The sequence below is a fragment of the Diabrotica undecimpunctata genome, chromosome 7 (assembly GCF_040954645.1).
Source record: "Diabrotica undecimpunctata isolate CICGRU chromosome 7, icDiaUnde3, whole genome shotgun sequence".
In the NCBI taxonomy this organism is placed as follows: Eukaryota; Metazoa; Arthropoda; class Insecta; order Coleoptera; family Chrysomelidae; genus Diabrotica; species Diabrotica undecimpunctata.
This window is the reverse complement of record NC_092809.1, coordinates 5,688,869-5,705,915: the sequence shown is the minus strand read 5'-3', so window position 1 is coordinate 5,705,915 and position 17,047 is coordinate 5,688,869. Positions and strand designations below refer to the sequence as shown.

Sequence of the window (17,047 nt, the reverse complement as noted above, 5' to 3'; positions counted from 1 at the left end):
TCTAACCATTGTTTGACAAAGTAGTCATAAAACTGTTCCATTTTATCAAAAATAGGAAAGGTTTATTGAATGCATAACCAGCCACCATCGATATCTTCTATGGGTAGATACGCTAGCGCAGCACACATTCTTATGTGCAAACGTATCTCTTCGTTGTCAGTGTATTCAGAAACAAGTCCAATATTTTAAACATTTTTCCATATACATTGATTGAAATGAAAATTACAACCAGAAATTTTGGCTTCGGGAAAATAATCGGCCTTTTCTGGGAAAAGGCACCAATCACTGTCTGATCAAAATCCAGTTTTATAAGAGATGGTTTCCAATTTGGTAGTTTCCCTTTCATTGATGAAAATAACATATCGGATGTCTCCATGGTTTTGTTAGGAAGTAACGCAAATATCAATGGAATTGTATTTGTCTCCTCTGACGTACTACCAATATCGATATGAACTATATTTGACTAAATTGCTTACTGCAGCTTTTGAATGTTCCATCCATAAATACAGTGTCCTTACTGTTAACCAAAATCTCCCTAGCTTTGTTGCTGGCAAACACCAAGATTCTGTATCCCGAGGGAGTGGTCTTGTCGATAAATAAATTTTTTTTTGTCGCTCATTGTAATAGTTTCTTCTGAAAATACTATTTCGGATGCTGCCGCTGGATCTAGGCTGGATGCAGCCCACGCGCACGATTTCTACAATCGTTTAAACCACTTTTCACTGAAGAGAATTTTGGGATATCTGTCACGAAATCCAGTCCTTGACTATTTAATCTTTGAAATTCATCTTGATATATTTTTGACATCGGCAAATAAGTATTGTCTTCCCTAGCTCTTTTTCGAGCATTAAAGACACACTGCTTCACTTCAACACTCGGCTTACACAGATGTTCGGCTTCCTTAATTATTGTGTTATTATCCATAATTATGTGGCCTCGACATTTTTCAGTTTCCTCTTTCAAACAACTCCAAAAAACCGAACCATCTTTATTTGTTTTTTCATTAGAAAACTGTACCCTTTATACAATGCACATGGTTTTCCCTTCGAAGTTTCAATAATTTGCACATCCATTTTTAAAATACTAACTCACACTGATTCACAATAATTCTTGATCCTACTATCTCAAAGAACGCAATAGAAATGATTGACCATCAATATGGTCATTATCACGTAGAATTTTTAGGTAATTTTTCTGTTACCATACCCTTTCTTAATGACTTAAGTAGTTACTAGTTCGTAGTAAGAATTATTATCAGGTAGAAAGGAAAGTTAGTTCCAGCGATCTCTCATTTTGGGAATTCTAGTTACTAATTATATCTAAACAATTAACTTCCAGGTAGAAGGATTATAAACAGAGGTATTAAAGAACACTCTGTTGTTCGACAGTATTAGAAAAATTTAATAATTTTGTTAGTTTTGATTTGACATTTTTTTTTCAAATATAAAGGAAAAATATGTTTCTGTTTATTTGACATGTTAGTTTGTCCATTGCAGGTTCACCAGACTATTATTGGAGAATGAAATTAAAATTATATTGCAACAGAGCGCAAATCTGCCGATTAAGGAAACTATAGTAGTTAGATATTTCTATTATGAAAATTGCAAAGCGCAAACCGGCCGATTTCAGGTAAGGGCGCAAAATGGTCGAGCGCAAACCGGCCGTATTCGTCTCCCTCTACTATGGCCTAGAGGCCAAGAGCAGACAAAGATTTCCTAACATTTTAAAAATCTTAGTTTTCCTATAAAAACAGTTGTTTCTGTGGCAGTACACAACTGTTACGTGTGTATTCACCATGTATGGTTTGACTGAATATTTATATTTTTGTCATTTTTTGTTTTGGAGTGTTAAAGCTTAGGTTTTCTTATGTAAACGGGTTATTGTAGAAAAAATATATTGCGTAAACACGTGTTAAAAACTAAGAAAGTTACAAGTAGTATATTCCACTATTATTCAATTAGTAAAACAAACAATTTTCGGAGTTCGCTTTTAAAGACTTCTTTTAAAGAGAAACAACCAATAATATAACTAAGGTAATGTTATATTATTGGTTATTTTATCACTGATAATCATTTTATACTCACGATATCAGTTTTATTGTATTGTAATATTTCACTTCAAATTTAGTTTGTCTTCGAAATAACTGACTAGTGTCTATGAAATTAAAAACCTAAGAGATACTGCTTTTCGTTTGCGATAAAAGCATGTGTAAAATATAGCGTTAGCAGTACGTTCATCATTTCTACAAAAATCATAAAAAGCAAGTAATATTTCCAATTTATTTCTTCATTTCAGGGAGGAGTGAACTATGAATTTCGTTCGACAGGAATCGGGATGAGATGGCCTCCGCCAAAATGAGAAAAAAGCCAACATATTGGCTTGAATCCTAAAATGGAAAGGAAAAAATCCTTTAGGAGACAGAAAAGATACAGACGACCGTGGCTGAAAAAATGCAAAGAATTTCTCAGACAATTTATTGCTTTTTTGTTCAGCAATGTCGGGATTATTTTACTGGTGGTATGGTTTTTATTTTACAAACGAGGGTATATATACTTTTTATGAGGGGAAGTGCTTTATTTTTGTTTTATGGGATGTACATATGGGTTTAAAAGAAAAATATGCAGACATATATAAAGAAATAGTATATCTTTTAAACCATATTTATTTTATAATATGTAAAAACAGATTTAAAGCAAAAATATGTTTCAAAAATTTTTTTTTGTTGTCCTTTATAAATATATGTTGTTTCACGTAAAATGCCGAATCGAATTTGAAATCTAATTTCTCATTGCTGCTTAACTGCAAGTAATCTACATATCTCAAATATTTAGGACACGCTACAATTTTGCCTAAACTGCGAATTTTTGACTACATATTACTTACTAAAATAAGTACGACTAGACATATAGAAAAAAAAGAAGAAAATACATATTCAATCGCAAATGCAACTTAAACAATTTAAATTATAAAGTGCATAAATTTCATCATCATCATCACCCAGCCCTTTGCGTCTACTGCTGGACATAGGCGTCCCTCATTTTGTCCATTGTGCTCTATCTTAAACAATTTTCATCCAATTTCTTGACATCTTCTTGAGATCGTCAGTCCAACGAGAAGGGGGTCTTCCTTTACTTCGTTTGTCTAACTTCATCCTCCACTCAAGAAATCTCTTCGTCCACCTTTCATCACTGATTCGGGCGAGGTGTCCGGCCCAGTTCCATGTCAGTGTGGCAATTCGAGAAATTATATCGGTAACTCCTGTTCTTCGTCTTAACTCTTCATGTCTAACTCGGTTACGAAGGAATATACTCAGCATTGACCTTTTCAATTTTCTCTGAGCTATTTGTAGCGTTTTAAAAGTTGTAGCTGTCAATGTCAAAGTTTAACCTATGACACCATAGGTCATCACAGTCAACACTCATTGGTCAAATGTTTTACGTTTTAAAGAAATTGGTATATCGCTTTTGAAGATGTCTTTCAGTTTTCCATAGGCTGCCCATGCTAGATTTATTCTTCTTCGTAGTACGCATGTTTGTTTGTCTCTTGTGGACTTTATTTCGTGTCCAAGGTATATGTATTTTTCCACCAGTCGTACATCGTTGTCTCCAATATTGATATTTCCGCTAAGTACTAGGTTTGTCATGAATTTTGTTTTGGAGATGTTTATTTTAAGACGCACACTGGTACACACTAACTGAAGTTCATGTAGCATGGTACATATTCCCTTGAGGTTGTTCAAGAACAAAACAATGTCGTCTGTGAATTTCAAATTTGTTAATCTTTTACCTCAATGTTCAGGCCTTTCTCTTACCAGTTAAGTTTTTTACAAGCATATTCTATTACTGCGGAAAACAGTTTAGGCGATAAGGTCGCCGATCACCCTGTCGACTCCTTTGCCGATTGGGATATGATCCGTGTTTTTATGTAGTTTCACCGGCATAGTTGCGTTCTTGTATATATTGTAAATTAACCTTGTAATATCGGTAGTCAATGCGGTATGCTTGTAGTGCTTTTGTCACATTCAACGTATTAAAGGCTTTATAAAAATCTGCAAAAGCCAGAACGAGTGGTCGATTGTATTTAAAAGTCTTTTCCATTACCGTTTTAATGCTCTGTTGGTGATCATTTTTTCCAAATCCGCTACAAAATCCCGCTTGCTCTATTGGTTGGTAGAAATCAAGTTTTTTCTCAAGACGATTCACTACTATTTTTGAAAGGAGTTTATATAGGTGACTAAGAAGACTGATAGGTCTGTAGTTTTCTAATTCACGGGAATCTCCTTTTTTGTACAATAGAACTACCTCAGCATTGTGCCATTTGTCGGGTATATTACTGTCCAAAAGGCACATGGTAAAAAGGTTTTTTATTTTCTTAACTAAGCAAGTGCCCCTGATTTTGATTGAATCAGTAACTACACAAACTTCGCCTGGAGATTTGTTATTCTTAGCTTTTCTTAGGGCTAGTTTTATTTCGTCTATTGTGATTTCCGGTAGTAGTTCTGATCTTTGGTTGACAATGCCCTTTTTCCTTGTTATTATTTCTAGTACTTGATCATTTGCTCTGCTGTTTGCTTTGTGTTGCTTGTATACAGCAATTTGTAGAAGTCTTTAACTATTTTAAGCCCTGCCCTGCCTTGTCCCTGTTCTTAGTCTTTTCTCAATACTTTCATACTTCAAAATGAGTGAGAAACGGTGATTGAATCGGTGAGTGAATCGATAAAGAAAATTTGTTTAGAGTTGAATGTGGGGAAAAGTACAATGAATGACTGGCGAAGGGATCGGCGTTCAATCGAGGATTTCTGCACCCAAATGGAATCAGATAAAAATCTAAAAACTAGATGCACTAAAAAACGAAATTCGAGATAGTAAATGAAGCTCTTTGGTTGTGGTTTCTTCAAAAACGGCGAAGGGGCACACCTATTAGTGGCCCGATTCTAAGGGAAAAGGCTTTATATATACACAGCAAAATTATAGACGGAAGCGAATTTATTGCAAGTGGAGGTTAGCTGACTCGCTCAAATGCACATCACGGAGTTCATTATACACACGTAAGTGGAGAAAAAATGTCTGCGGACTCTTTAGGTGCAGCTGATTTTACCTCCAACTTTGTAGAAATTATAAAGATGGAAAAATTAAAACCCGAACAAGTATATAACATGGATGAGATAGGTCTCAATTTTAAAATGCTATCAGAAAAAACACTTTTGGGAAGTCATGAAAAATCGGCTTCTGAATTTAAAAAGAATAAAGAATACAGTTGCTGTTTGTTCAAATGTAGCAGGAACACACAAAATTCTTCTTTTCGTTTTTGGTAAGTCCTCTAAACCGCGTGCATTTAAAAATTTACATCCATCGTCCCTCCCCGTATTCTACAGATCACAAAAATCAGCATGGATGAGCGCTGATCTATTCAAAGAATGGTTTGAGCGTAAATTTGTTCCGAGAGTAAAGGGCCATCTTAAGAGCGTAAATCTTCCCACTAAAGCAGTCCTACTTGTGGATAATGCTCCAACTCATCCTAGAAACCTAACATGTGAAATAAATGACATAAAAATTATCTTTTTTTTCCTAATGTGACAAGCTTGTTGCAACCGATGGATCAAGGGGTGATTGAAAGTTGAAAAGACGATACAGAGATAAATTACGCAGAAAGTGAAGATCTCAATCTTATCGATATCATGAAAAAAATTAACTTAAAGGACATAATTTACATATTAGCTTCCGCCTTCCAAGAAATTCCGGCTCCTACTTTCGTTAAGTTTTGTCGAAAACTTTAGGTTAACATTGAGGAACTTGTTGAGTGTCAACAATCACACGAAGAAGATAATACTTCCACCATTCTTCAAGATCTCCAAACGTTATCCGAAAATGTCCAATTGCAGGCCGAAGATATTGAAGAAAGGATGAACTGTGACGAGGAACTTGAAAACAAATTTTTGACAGACGACGAAATAACATATAAATACACCAGCAACACATAAAGAGCCCTATATAAATGAGGAGACTGATGAAGATGATGTTGACGGAGAGAAAAAGTTCGGCCATACCGAAGCGAGGGCTGCAATGGAGGTGGCATTGAAGTATATTAAACAACAACCTGGGTGATCTTCAATAGACGTTTTGGTTTTTAAAAAATGGAAAGATATAGCTTTTAAAAATTCACTTAATGTCAAGAAACAGAAGAAAGTTACAGATTTTTTTAAAACAAGTTTGTAAAGTAGTTAAATACGTATATATGTATACATAGAAATAAATAGTATTTTTTAACTGTATACTCAGTGATCTTTATTAATATACACCTTCCTGTACATGTGTTTATAAATGTATGTACTTGATTTTTCTCATGAAAATGCCTGCACATAGGATTAACCGGCCATTAGTCAAACGGCCAGGTTCTGGTCCCGAGGTTGCCAGTTAAGCGGAAGTCTACTGTATATATAATATATAATAATAATACTTACAATCATTGTTTGTATCGCAAATTTTTTCGAGATATGTTAGTTTTCAGTTTAAATTCATTTAACGTGCACTTTTACAATATTCTATTATTTCTATACATTTTTACTTCCGAAATACCTGCTTCGTTTGTCAGCGTATTCAGGTGCGACACGATGTGACCTATATAAAATTTGTCGTTTGCAATTGGCAACGTATTGTTATTTCGAATTCTTCCTTTATATTCAACGACCAGTCTCACTGATGCCCTGACTGTATTTTGAATCTAAGCCTCTTTAAATTGTGAGTTTCTATATTATTAAGAATCGTCTCTACTCGTTAAGCTTTCAGTAGACGCAGTTTAATTTTGTGTATCAGTAGTCGTACACGGTCATAAAAATAGTCCTCTGAATGCAATTTATTTAACTTTCAATGAAAAAATCTATTGTTAGTCGTTTTTTTAACCTTATTTATTATTATTGACACTTTGTTTATTTCAAATATTTTTTTAGGTAGCACAAAAAATAGTCCACAATTTTTGTAATAGTCTTATTTGTTCTCTTTTTTACTAAATAAATAACTATTAATTAAAAATTAGAATATAACATATCAGTCTTCAGGAACTATCTTAAACAAAAATAAAACATTATTTCACTAAGACATTATAAAAAAATATAAGAGAGGGCAAAAAACATAATAAAATTAAGCCGGAATATTGTTACAGTCATTACAAATTGGATTTACATGTTCCAAACAAGGATACTTTTTACAAATCAAACAAAAATATTTCGTTTTTTGATTCTTTTTCCATCCACAGTCACCACACTTCCCAATTGCTCCCAGAGTTCTTGAACTGGCACGATATCTTCATCAAAATGACAGATCTCCTTTAGTCGAATTCTTATTGTATTGGGTATATAGACATTTTGGCTTCGATTCTTCTGTTGGTTGTACATAAGGCTAAATGTAGTGTTCGAGTCTTTGTGGAATTTGGAAGGTTACAATTGTAAATAACAAAGGAATTTATTGCTGTATCATTTAAAAGGCTGTACAAAACAACCGTAAGCCCTCTTCCACTAAAACGTGGCACATCATATTGTGCGCATAATTTATCTACGGTATCAACACCGCTTTATGGACTGTATGGACGAATTTTGAGAAATATGATCGAGGAAGAATATAAGCACAATGAAGAGGAAGAACAAAGCGGGTTCCGTGCAGGAAGATCGTGCACCGATAACGTATTTTGTCTTAAACAAATAATAGAAAAAAGATCGGCTAAGAATCTAGAAACTCATATTACTTTTGTAGACCTGCAAAAAGCATATGACAACATACCCTTAACAAAACTGTGGACAACGTTGAAAAGATCTAACATCAACCACACATTGATAAATATAGAACAAGAACTATATAGAGACTCAAAGGCACAGATAAAAACAGGAAAATATCTAACGGAAGAATTCCTGGTTACAAAAGGCTTGCGACAGGGATGCTGTATCTCACCAACCTTATTCAAGATATATGTTGCAGCGGCATTAGAAAGATGGAAAAGAAAGGTACATAGGATGGGTATAGAGCTTAGCAATGAATGTATATATACACTCCAGTTTGCTGATGACCAGGTAGTGCTAGCGACCGACAGGGAAGACATGCAGTACATGCTAAGAAAACTGATAGAAGAATATCACGACTGGGGAATGAATGTCAATACAACAAAAACCAAATACCTTTGTATTGGAAACGAGTCAGATAACATAGACCTCGAAAACGGAGAACATATTTCCTGCTGTCAGAGCTATGACTACTTGGGTGTTGCCTTTGACAATACAGGAACTGATACACGGGAAATAGAAAAACGAATCACTCAAGCAAAGAAAGTCTTAGGATGTCTCAATGGTATACTGTGGAGTAAAGAGATAACGAAAGGAAGGAAATTTAATATATATGAGACCATGATTAAAACTACTCTTCTTTATGGCGCTGAAACATGGAGAATTAGTGAAAAGAACAAAAAGCGAATAGAAGCAGTAGAGATGGATGCAATGAGAAGATCTTTAGGTATTTCCAGACGAGACCGAATCAGAAATGATGTAATAAAACAACGTATGGGAATAGAAGGAAATATAACCCAAGATATAGAGAAGAAACAATTAAGGTGGTATGGGCATGTTCAACGGATGCCATCATCAAGACTCCTCAAAAAAGTAATAGAATGGCAACCGATAGGTCGACGGAAAAGAGGAAGACCCAGATTAGAATGGCAACACGGCGTAAACAAGTCCATGAGCGAAAGAAATTTAACAACAAACGACTGCGAAGATAGGAAGAGATGGTGTTTAGGTATCGGACAACGTCGAAAGACGTTCTAAACCGATGTGTATATATATCAACACCGCTTTTTGTGCTGTTATATGCTAATATGATTTTCGCTTCACCAGTTACAGGATCAACGTCGTCTCCATGGTGCATAGTGGAATATAAGAGAACGTTTTTTTTTGTTTATATGACACTATTGTTTCTCTTGAACCAAACTCAACCGTACTAGACCCAATAGTTCGTCCTTGATTGTTATAAAAATATGCACGAATTTCTCTTCTATTTATTTTTATTTTTCCCAAGAGAGTTAAACTAATTTTTTTTCCAGCTTATACCAAGATCAACTTTGGTGTTACCAATTGTCGGTGGTAACATTTCTCTTAGATCCGTAGAGATGTTGACAGGCACGTTCCGCAACTTCCTTGGTATTAGTGTCTAGATAGTATGGACCACCCACTTGGTTTTTGCCAACGTATACTTTCGTGTTACTGCTATAAAATAACTTCGCATCAGACTGTTTCCATTATTTTTATACCGTATCTATTGGGTTTGTTTGGTATGTACTGGCGAAACTAGCACCGTCCTCTAAAAGCCTCCAACGTTTTGTCCACGCTTACGTACTTATTGCGAATGAGAGAAACATTTTTTCTGATTTTCATTCTACTTGGTAATAAGCTCTCTTATTGGCGCTACTTAATCCAAACTAACTCTATCATGCCTTGTATTGATATTAGCAGTTCGCATGTACCTTAGTAAATTTCTGAATCTCGTGATGTTCATTGTCAGTAGGAAAACCTCTATACCAGTGCCGTCCGTTTTCCACAAGTCTGTTGTATTAAGATGACTTGCCTTTCTTACACCTGTCAGCTATAAGAGACCTAAAAGAGCACGAATTTCATCAATGTTTGTTGGGTCTATATCTCGATCGCGACTTTTTTGCTTCCATTTTTGTATTGGTCCCATCAATAATTATTTGCAACATATCAGTATCAAATATATTGTTCCACATATATAAAATATCGTTTTTCTTTCTGGCACATTGTTTTAAAGCCGGAAGCTGCAGAACAATATTTTTACTTCGAGTTCTGACGTTCTTAGGGGCAATATGCTTATTCTATTTTGTTTTATTATCTTTGCCCAAAAAATATGGACTAATGTCAAAATCTGTATCATCATCTAATTTGTCATTTTTCTGTTCCATATCGCTTCCCTCCAAGTTTTATTCTACATGATTCTTCTCCCGATTCCTCTTCATCATCATACTTATCCTCTGTCGCAACTTCTTTAAAAAGTGCTAACAATCTTTTTTACTCTTTTTTATAATTCTTAATATCTGAAAAATAAAGATTTATTAAAAACAATTACTTATAAGTTACAAAATTCTATTACTTCTCTAGACGCATACGGTTCATTCCACCGGTTTTACAAATTATAAATTTACAGTTCGAGCATGAAGACTTCAATGATGTACAGTCGATAAATTTACCTATCAAAAGACAGTACAGAGCCGAAGAAACTCGAAAGCTTCCGATTGGCTTTAGAATTGACCGTCATTGACTCCCACCGGTCTCCTAGACAAGTTGCGTTATTACAAGAGTTACTGCGACGTTATAGCAGAGAACAACCGAACACAGAGAAGAGACAGTCCTTTGAAGTTACGTGGCCAAGCCGCCAATGACAGCTAACAACCAGAAAATTAATAGTCAGTGGGCATATCACACAATATAAATTCTTAAGAGCGTAGGCGCAAAATTTCGGGCCAATGTTTTTTAAATGCATTCATTTTTTTCGAATTCTGAAAAAACTAATGAGTATTTTTGAAAAATTTAAACGCAGAATGAAAGACTACATTATTACCGAGGGCCGAAAGTCCCTGAAAACTTCTATAATGTTTATTTTAATAAGTTACAGGGATGAAAAAAAAAGAGAAAATTTAGTGTGATTTTTAATTTCAAATATCTCATTCAAAAAAACTTTTTGTTTATTCTAAGGGACTTTCGGCCCTCGGTAATAATGTAATCTTTCATTCTGTGTTTAAATTTTTCAAAAATATTTGTTAGTTTTCTCAGGATTCGAAAAAAATGATTGTATTTAAAAAGCATTGGCCCGAAATTTTGCGCCTACGCTCTTAAGCGAAACAAAGAAATTACTAAAAATCTTAAAATTACAACAGAACAAGACTTCAAAATTGCAAAAACATGGTTGCAAATAAACAAACTTACATTAAATTATGAAAAAACTAAATAGGTACTCATCTACTTTTTGCTATATACAAAAGTTGTCTGCCAATTTTTAATTCGTTAAATATAAATAACAAAGATCATTGAAGGTACTGCGTCATGCGCCAATGTTTTTCTTCTATTTCCTTTTACAATAACATTACCTTCAAAATGCAGTTCACAAATCCTATAATTATTATAAAGTGAATCCATTTTGAATAACAAATCTTCTCGTCTGCAAGCTTCTATCCACACTTTGGCACTACAAATTTTTAACAGAACATATTTTAAACAAAGAATTTTTCTGTATTTATAAATAATACTTTATTACTTACAACAAACTATAAGAGTATTAGTATATTCTAAGTATATTGTATGTAATGAAATATTTAACTTTTGTCAATATCTAATCTTAATAAATTTACAGTTTTCTCCTGACTAAGTCACAAAAATGTCACTAAATATTGAGATATGCAACAAATAAAGTTTTAATATTTTTTATTTGTAATTCCCAATTAAAACTCCTAAATATTTTATGTACTTCGATCCATATATTTGATCTTTTTTATTTATATTTAACGAATTAAAAATTGGCAGACAACTTTTGTATATAGCAAAAAGTAGATGAGTACCTATTTAGTTTTTTCATAAATTAGTGTAAGTTTGTTTATTTGCAACCATGTTTTTGCAATTTTGAAGTCTTGTTCTGTTGTAATTTTAAGATTTTCCCAATTATCGGTCTAATTATGTTTCCAACAATTTTTAGTTTGAGCATTTTAGTAATTTCTTTGTTTCGTTCAAGAGCGTAGGCGCAAAATTTCGGGCCAATGCTTTTTAACATTTTTTTGGAATCCTGAGAAAACTAACAAATATTTTTGAAAAATTTAAACACAGAATGAAAGATTACATTATTACCGAGGGCCGAAAGTCCCTTAGAATAAACAAAAAGTTTTTTTGAATGAGATATTTGAAGTTAAAAATCACACTAAATTTTCCCTTTTTTTTTTCACCCCTGTAACTTATTAAAATAAACATTATAGAAATTTTCGGGGACTTTTGGCCCTCAGTAATAATGTGGTCTTTCATTCTGCGTTTAAAATTTTTCAAAAATACTTATTAGTTTTTTCAGGATTCGAAAAAAATGAATACATTTAAAAAACATTTGCCCGAAATTTTGCGCCTACGCTCTTAAATCAAAAATATTCTCGTGTATAAAACCCTCTATATATTTTTATTTCCTAAAAATACTATATTCGTATTGTTGTCTTCGAGCGCGCCGACACCGGGCAACCATCTGTTGATTTTTTGACCTGAGCCTTCGGAGACTTGCGTCTTTCAATAAAAGAAATAGCACTGACACCAAATTTAATATTTTCATTTTGAACTATCCCTTGGCAGACCAAAGTTTATTTTTTATAGCTCGGACAGACACGTCGGCGTCGGCTTACTGTTCGAAAGTCAAACCAATACTATTATGTAATAACTAATAATAATTACAAAGCAATAGTAATTACCTGTTATTATTCTTAGGAAATCTAAATAAACTTATTCCTTTTCCTGTCACAGATGAACATCCGCGAATCGCACAAATATATCCAGACATTTTAAATATAAATTAAACTTTTAATTATAAACTATAACTATAAACTTATATATTTAACTATAACTATAAACTATAACTATAACCTTTTAACTATAAATAAATTATATAAATGGTCAAATGCACTTGTTGTGTCGAGTATTTACCATAGACGCCTACGGACTATCGAAAACAACCAGAATTAAAGAATAAGCACGTATTTTTGACAGTTAAACAACCAGAATCGGGCATGCGTATACAAAAATGGTACACGCTTTTGGACCGTTGTGTCGCTTCTATGTGTGTTCGGTTATTCTATGGTTATAGTTTATTTGTTTGGGATAGTTAATGCTACTAAGCGTATCACTTACGTTTTTGCGACCTTGGATAAATTGTGTATATAAATTGGGCTTATTATTTCACATTATAATAAAAAAAAAGATCTCCTTTGCACAGATCAGTTAATACTTTTCCTAATTAGAACAACCTATATATTGGTAAATGGGCAATAAATTAAGCTTTCGTTCATTATTTGAAAATTTTGCTAACAAAATTCATCTCACGTGTTGTTCCGAAAGCTGTATAGAATCACTAAAGTAATAAAGTTCATTAATTTTTATATTTTTTGTATGTAATTTAAAGTTTTCATTTTTTTAGGTAGGATATACAATCACAGGGTCTTTTATTTTTATGTCAATTGAAGGAAACAATAATTTAAAAATAAAACAAGAACTGATAAACAATAGAAGTATGTATGCTGAGAAACTGTGGAACCTTACCCTTGATATGAATCGCAAGGTAAGCCAAGACGTTTTTGAGAGGAAATACTAAGAAATACAGTTATATATGTAATACAACTTTAGAAATTATGCCGTCAATTCTTATCGATACAGGTGAGTACACAGGTAAGGTAAACTTACCACTCAAGAGGGAGAATTTTTGGGCAAAAAGGTGCTCAAAGATTGAGTGGTAAATTTACCTTACCTGTGTACTTAACTGTATCGATTGACGAGAATTGACAGCATTTCATAAAATATTTCAACTACTTTATTGTTACATTATTAGTATATTATATTATAAAATATATTTGTGTTATTACCCTTTTAACATTTTAAAAACAGTCCTTACTCTGTGTTTTAAGATTTTAGATGAAAAAGAATACTTCAAAATAGTGTCCGAAATTCTTACAACTTACCAACAGATGATGGTCAATTTCACCAGGAAAGGACACGATGGGACTGATGAATTAACTTCTGCTGCCCAATGGAGTTTTGCAGGAGCTTTCTTATATTCCTTGACTGTGATTACCACTATTGGTAAGCATGCAAATATATTTATTCTGTTACAATATTTTAGATGTTTAGCCAATAGATATTTTATTTTTGGACTGTATTGTAATATTTCGAGAATTAATTGATTATTTTAGTTGAATAAACCAGGGAAATAAGCAAAAAAGTACCCTGTTTGTGACACTGAACCGGCCAGGCAAACGACAGTTGTTTTGAGTTGTATGGATCTCTCTAAGAAAAATTTATATTGTGATATAAGATTGAATGCTCAAATAAATAAACTTCAAATCAAATTAAAGGCAGATATCGAGAACAGTTTATTTATTAGGGCGGGCATGTTTTCGACGCTGAAGTACCTGAGGGTCTTAAAAGTACCCTTGTTTTGGACGCTGCCGGAAGGATTATCGCAGGTACCAGATATTAGATATAATTAGGGTTTAATGATGGTCATTGAAATTTACTTAGTTACTAGTTATTAGTTTGTCAGAGAATAGTGAAAAGTGAACAACGTTAGTAAGTAATCGTGGTAAAATTTTGCTCAAAGTGAACAGTTTTATTTTTCTCAAGATAAAGTACTAAAATCGGGAGAAACGTATTGGAGGTGCGTAAAACGGTCGTGTAAAGCGAAGATATTCACGAAAGGGCCAGAAAATTTAGGGATCCGAAGTAATCTAGAACATAATCACGAGTGTGATATCAAGACGCTTAATAGACAGATTGTGCGTAGCAGTGCCAAAAGGAAGGCTAAGGATAATTTGACCGAAAGGCCGTCCAAAATCATACATAGTGCGTTGAAAGAAAATGTAGATTGCTTGAACCACATGTCTGTTAAAGACGTTAATTTAATACGAAATCAAATATACAGTGAACGGCGAATGGCTCAACCGAAACTGCCCAAAAGTAAAGAAGAAACTATTGCTGCGGTAAATATTATGAATATCAAAACACTTAAAGACGAGAATTTTATATTTGCGGTTGAACTAAGTTCTAACATTATCATCTCGTGTAACACTAACATGCGTTTTCTGTGCGGCAGTGAAACGATTTATATGGACGGTACATTTAGTTACTGTGCTCAATATTTCAAGCAATTTTTTACCATTTATATATTTATCAATGGACATTATATACCATTGTGCTTTTGTTTACTTCCCGACAAATCGGAACAAACCTATATAAAACTATTTAATGGTTTGAAACGCAAATGTGAAGTAATTGGTCTAAAATTCAATCCAAAAATCATTTTCTCCGATTTTGAAATTGCTATCCACAATGCTGCGCGTTTTGAATTTCCAAATGTGCACATTAAAGGGTGCCGTTTTCATCTTATGCAAGCTTGGTATCGTAATATCGGTGGTTGTGGCTTAATTCGGGAATATAAATTGGCAGACAGTGAAATATCTAAATGGCTGAAATATATTTTTGGGCTGCCATTTTTACCTCCCTTAGAAGTCAAAGAATCTTTCATATATGATTTTATGGCTATTCAACCAAAGGATTCAAAAATTGAAAAGTTTTCCGACTACTTATTGGACAACTACATTGGCGACCACGCAACATTTCCGTCGGAGATGTGGGCTGCGATGAGTGAGAGTTTACAATTAACAACTAATGCTTGTGAATCGTTCCACTCGAGTTTTAATGATAATTTTTACCATGCTCATCCAAATATTTTCCATTTTATTGATGTTTTAAACAATTTTCAAACTGAAACTTACATTAAAATTAATAGTGTCTGTAATAGTGAAAGTAATAGACTTAAAGATCCAAAGAGTAGAAAAAAAATTATGTTCGTTAGAAATAGGATACATGAGTATCAAACTAACTGTATCGATCGATTCCATTTCGTAAAATGTATGTCGTATTTATTTCAAAGTGACAAATAAACCTTATCAAGCTTAATCTCTAGAATTTTATTACCTGACTTTCCATTTACATTTCAATTACACCCAGCGTCCAAATCATGTATGCAGAAACAGGTAATTTTATTTTTCAGTGTCGAATTTTAAATTTAGCGTCCAAATCATGCACGACCATTTACTAAATCTTGCCCAAGTACTTTCGTTCCTAGAGCATCTTCAGGGGCATCTGAAATAAGTCAAGAAACGTTTTTTCAACTGAGGAAAATTAATTATCTGTGATAAAAAACTTGAAGTTGATGGTTGATAAAAGTTTTTTATGTAATATAACGTTTTAGACTTACATCGTCAAATTTGGCCTATCCAATAATCTATTGAGAATGCCATAAACATAATAATTATACACTAACACTACACGACACAAGGACAAATAGTTAAAATTTTTAAAAACGACTAAGCTACATATTGGTTGGCATCAGGAGAGAAGTAGATGTAATAAGTTCGTACAGGACCACTTTTCAAGATGGCGGCCAGAACGCAAGCTTACGTAAGTTTGTTCTGGACTGGAAGTGTCTTTAGGCAACGCCCCCTGGTGACGTAGTTACGCCCCTCGTGTCTCTAAACCACACCCCTCGACCAATGGTGTCATAGGAACGCCCCCAAGTAAACGCCGGACCGATGGTGGCATAGGAACCTCCCCTCGTAACGGTATAACATATCCTCGACCATTCCTCGACCGTTCCTATGTCATTATTGGTCCGGCGTTTACTTGAGGGCGTTTCTATGACACCATTGGTCGAGGGGTGTGGCCTAGAGATACGAGGGGCGTACCCACGTCACCAGGGGGGTGTGGTATAGAGACACGAGGACACTTCCGGTCCAGAACGAACTTACGTAAGCTTGCGTTCTGGCCGCCATCTTGAAAAGTGGTCTCGTACGAACTTATCACATCTACTTAGAGAGAATGGCTCCTGGTCTTAACATAAATGTTAAGGTGACATGTAACATATGATAACAAGTTGTCATATGTCACATGTGATGTGATGTGATGGTTTCACGGGCAATATGGGTTCTTGCGTTATTTGGTTGAAATATCTCTTTTGAAAGGGTTTGTAGCTAGGAAAGTAAAACCGGTGGCAGTACATCCGTTCTTCCAATTTTGCCAAGCTTTGCATCATTTTAAGCGTCGAGCCTTATTGTGTGGTGTCAAAGATAACATTAAAAGTGGACCGTAAGCTTTCAGTCGCATTTCAAGTAATCTTTGATTAACTGTTCTTGGTGAGACTACCCTTCCTGTAGCTGCAAAGAAATCATCTTTTCGTTGATGTACACTGTTCCGTCTATTTCT

General features: G+C 34.0%; 1 protein-coding gene across 2 annotated transcripts in view; it reads left to right on the top strand.

Moving 5' to 3' along the window:
* Positions 1-17,047, top strand: part of sand (potassium two pore domain channel sandman) — a 270,481-nt gene that overhangs the window by 82,302 nt on the left and 171,132 nt on the right. For both annotated transcript variants that reach the window (XR_011951349.1, XM_072536621.1), the window contains exons 2-4: positions 2,296-2,517; positions 13,209-13,349; positions 13,693-13,867. Coding sequence is in view for 1 of the 2 variants with exons in the window: in XM_072536621.1 (XP_072392722.1) it covers positions 2,392-2,517; positions 13,209-13,349; positions 13,693-13,867 (442 nt within the window). In the remaining variant the exon portion in view is untranslated. The remainder of the gene's footprint in view (positions 1-2,295; positions 2,518-13,208; positions 13,350-13,692; positions 13,868-17,047) is intronic.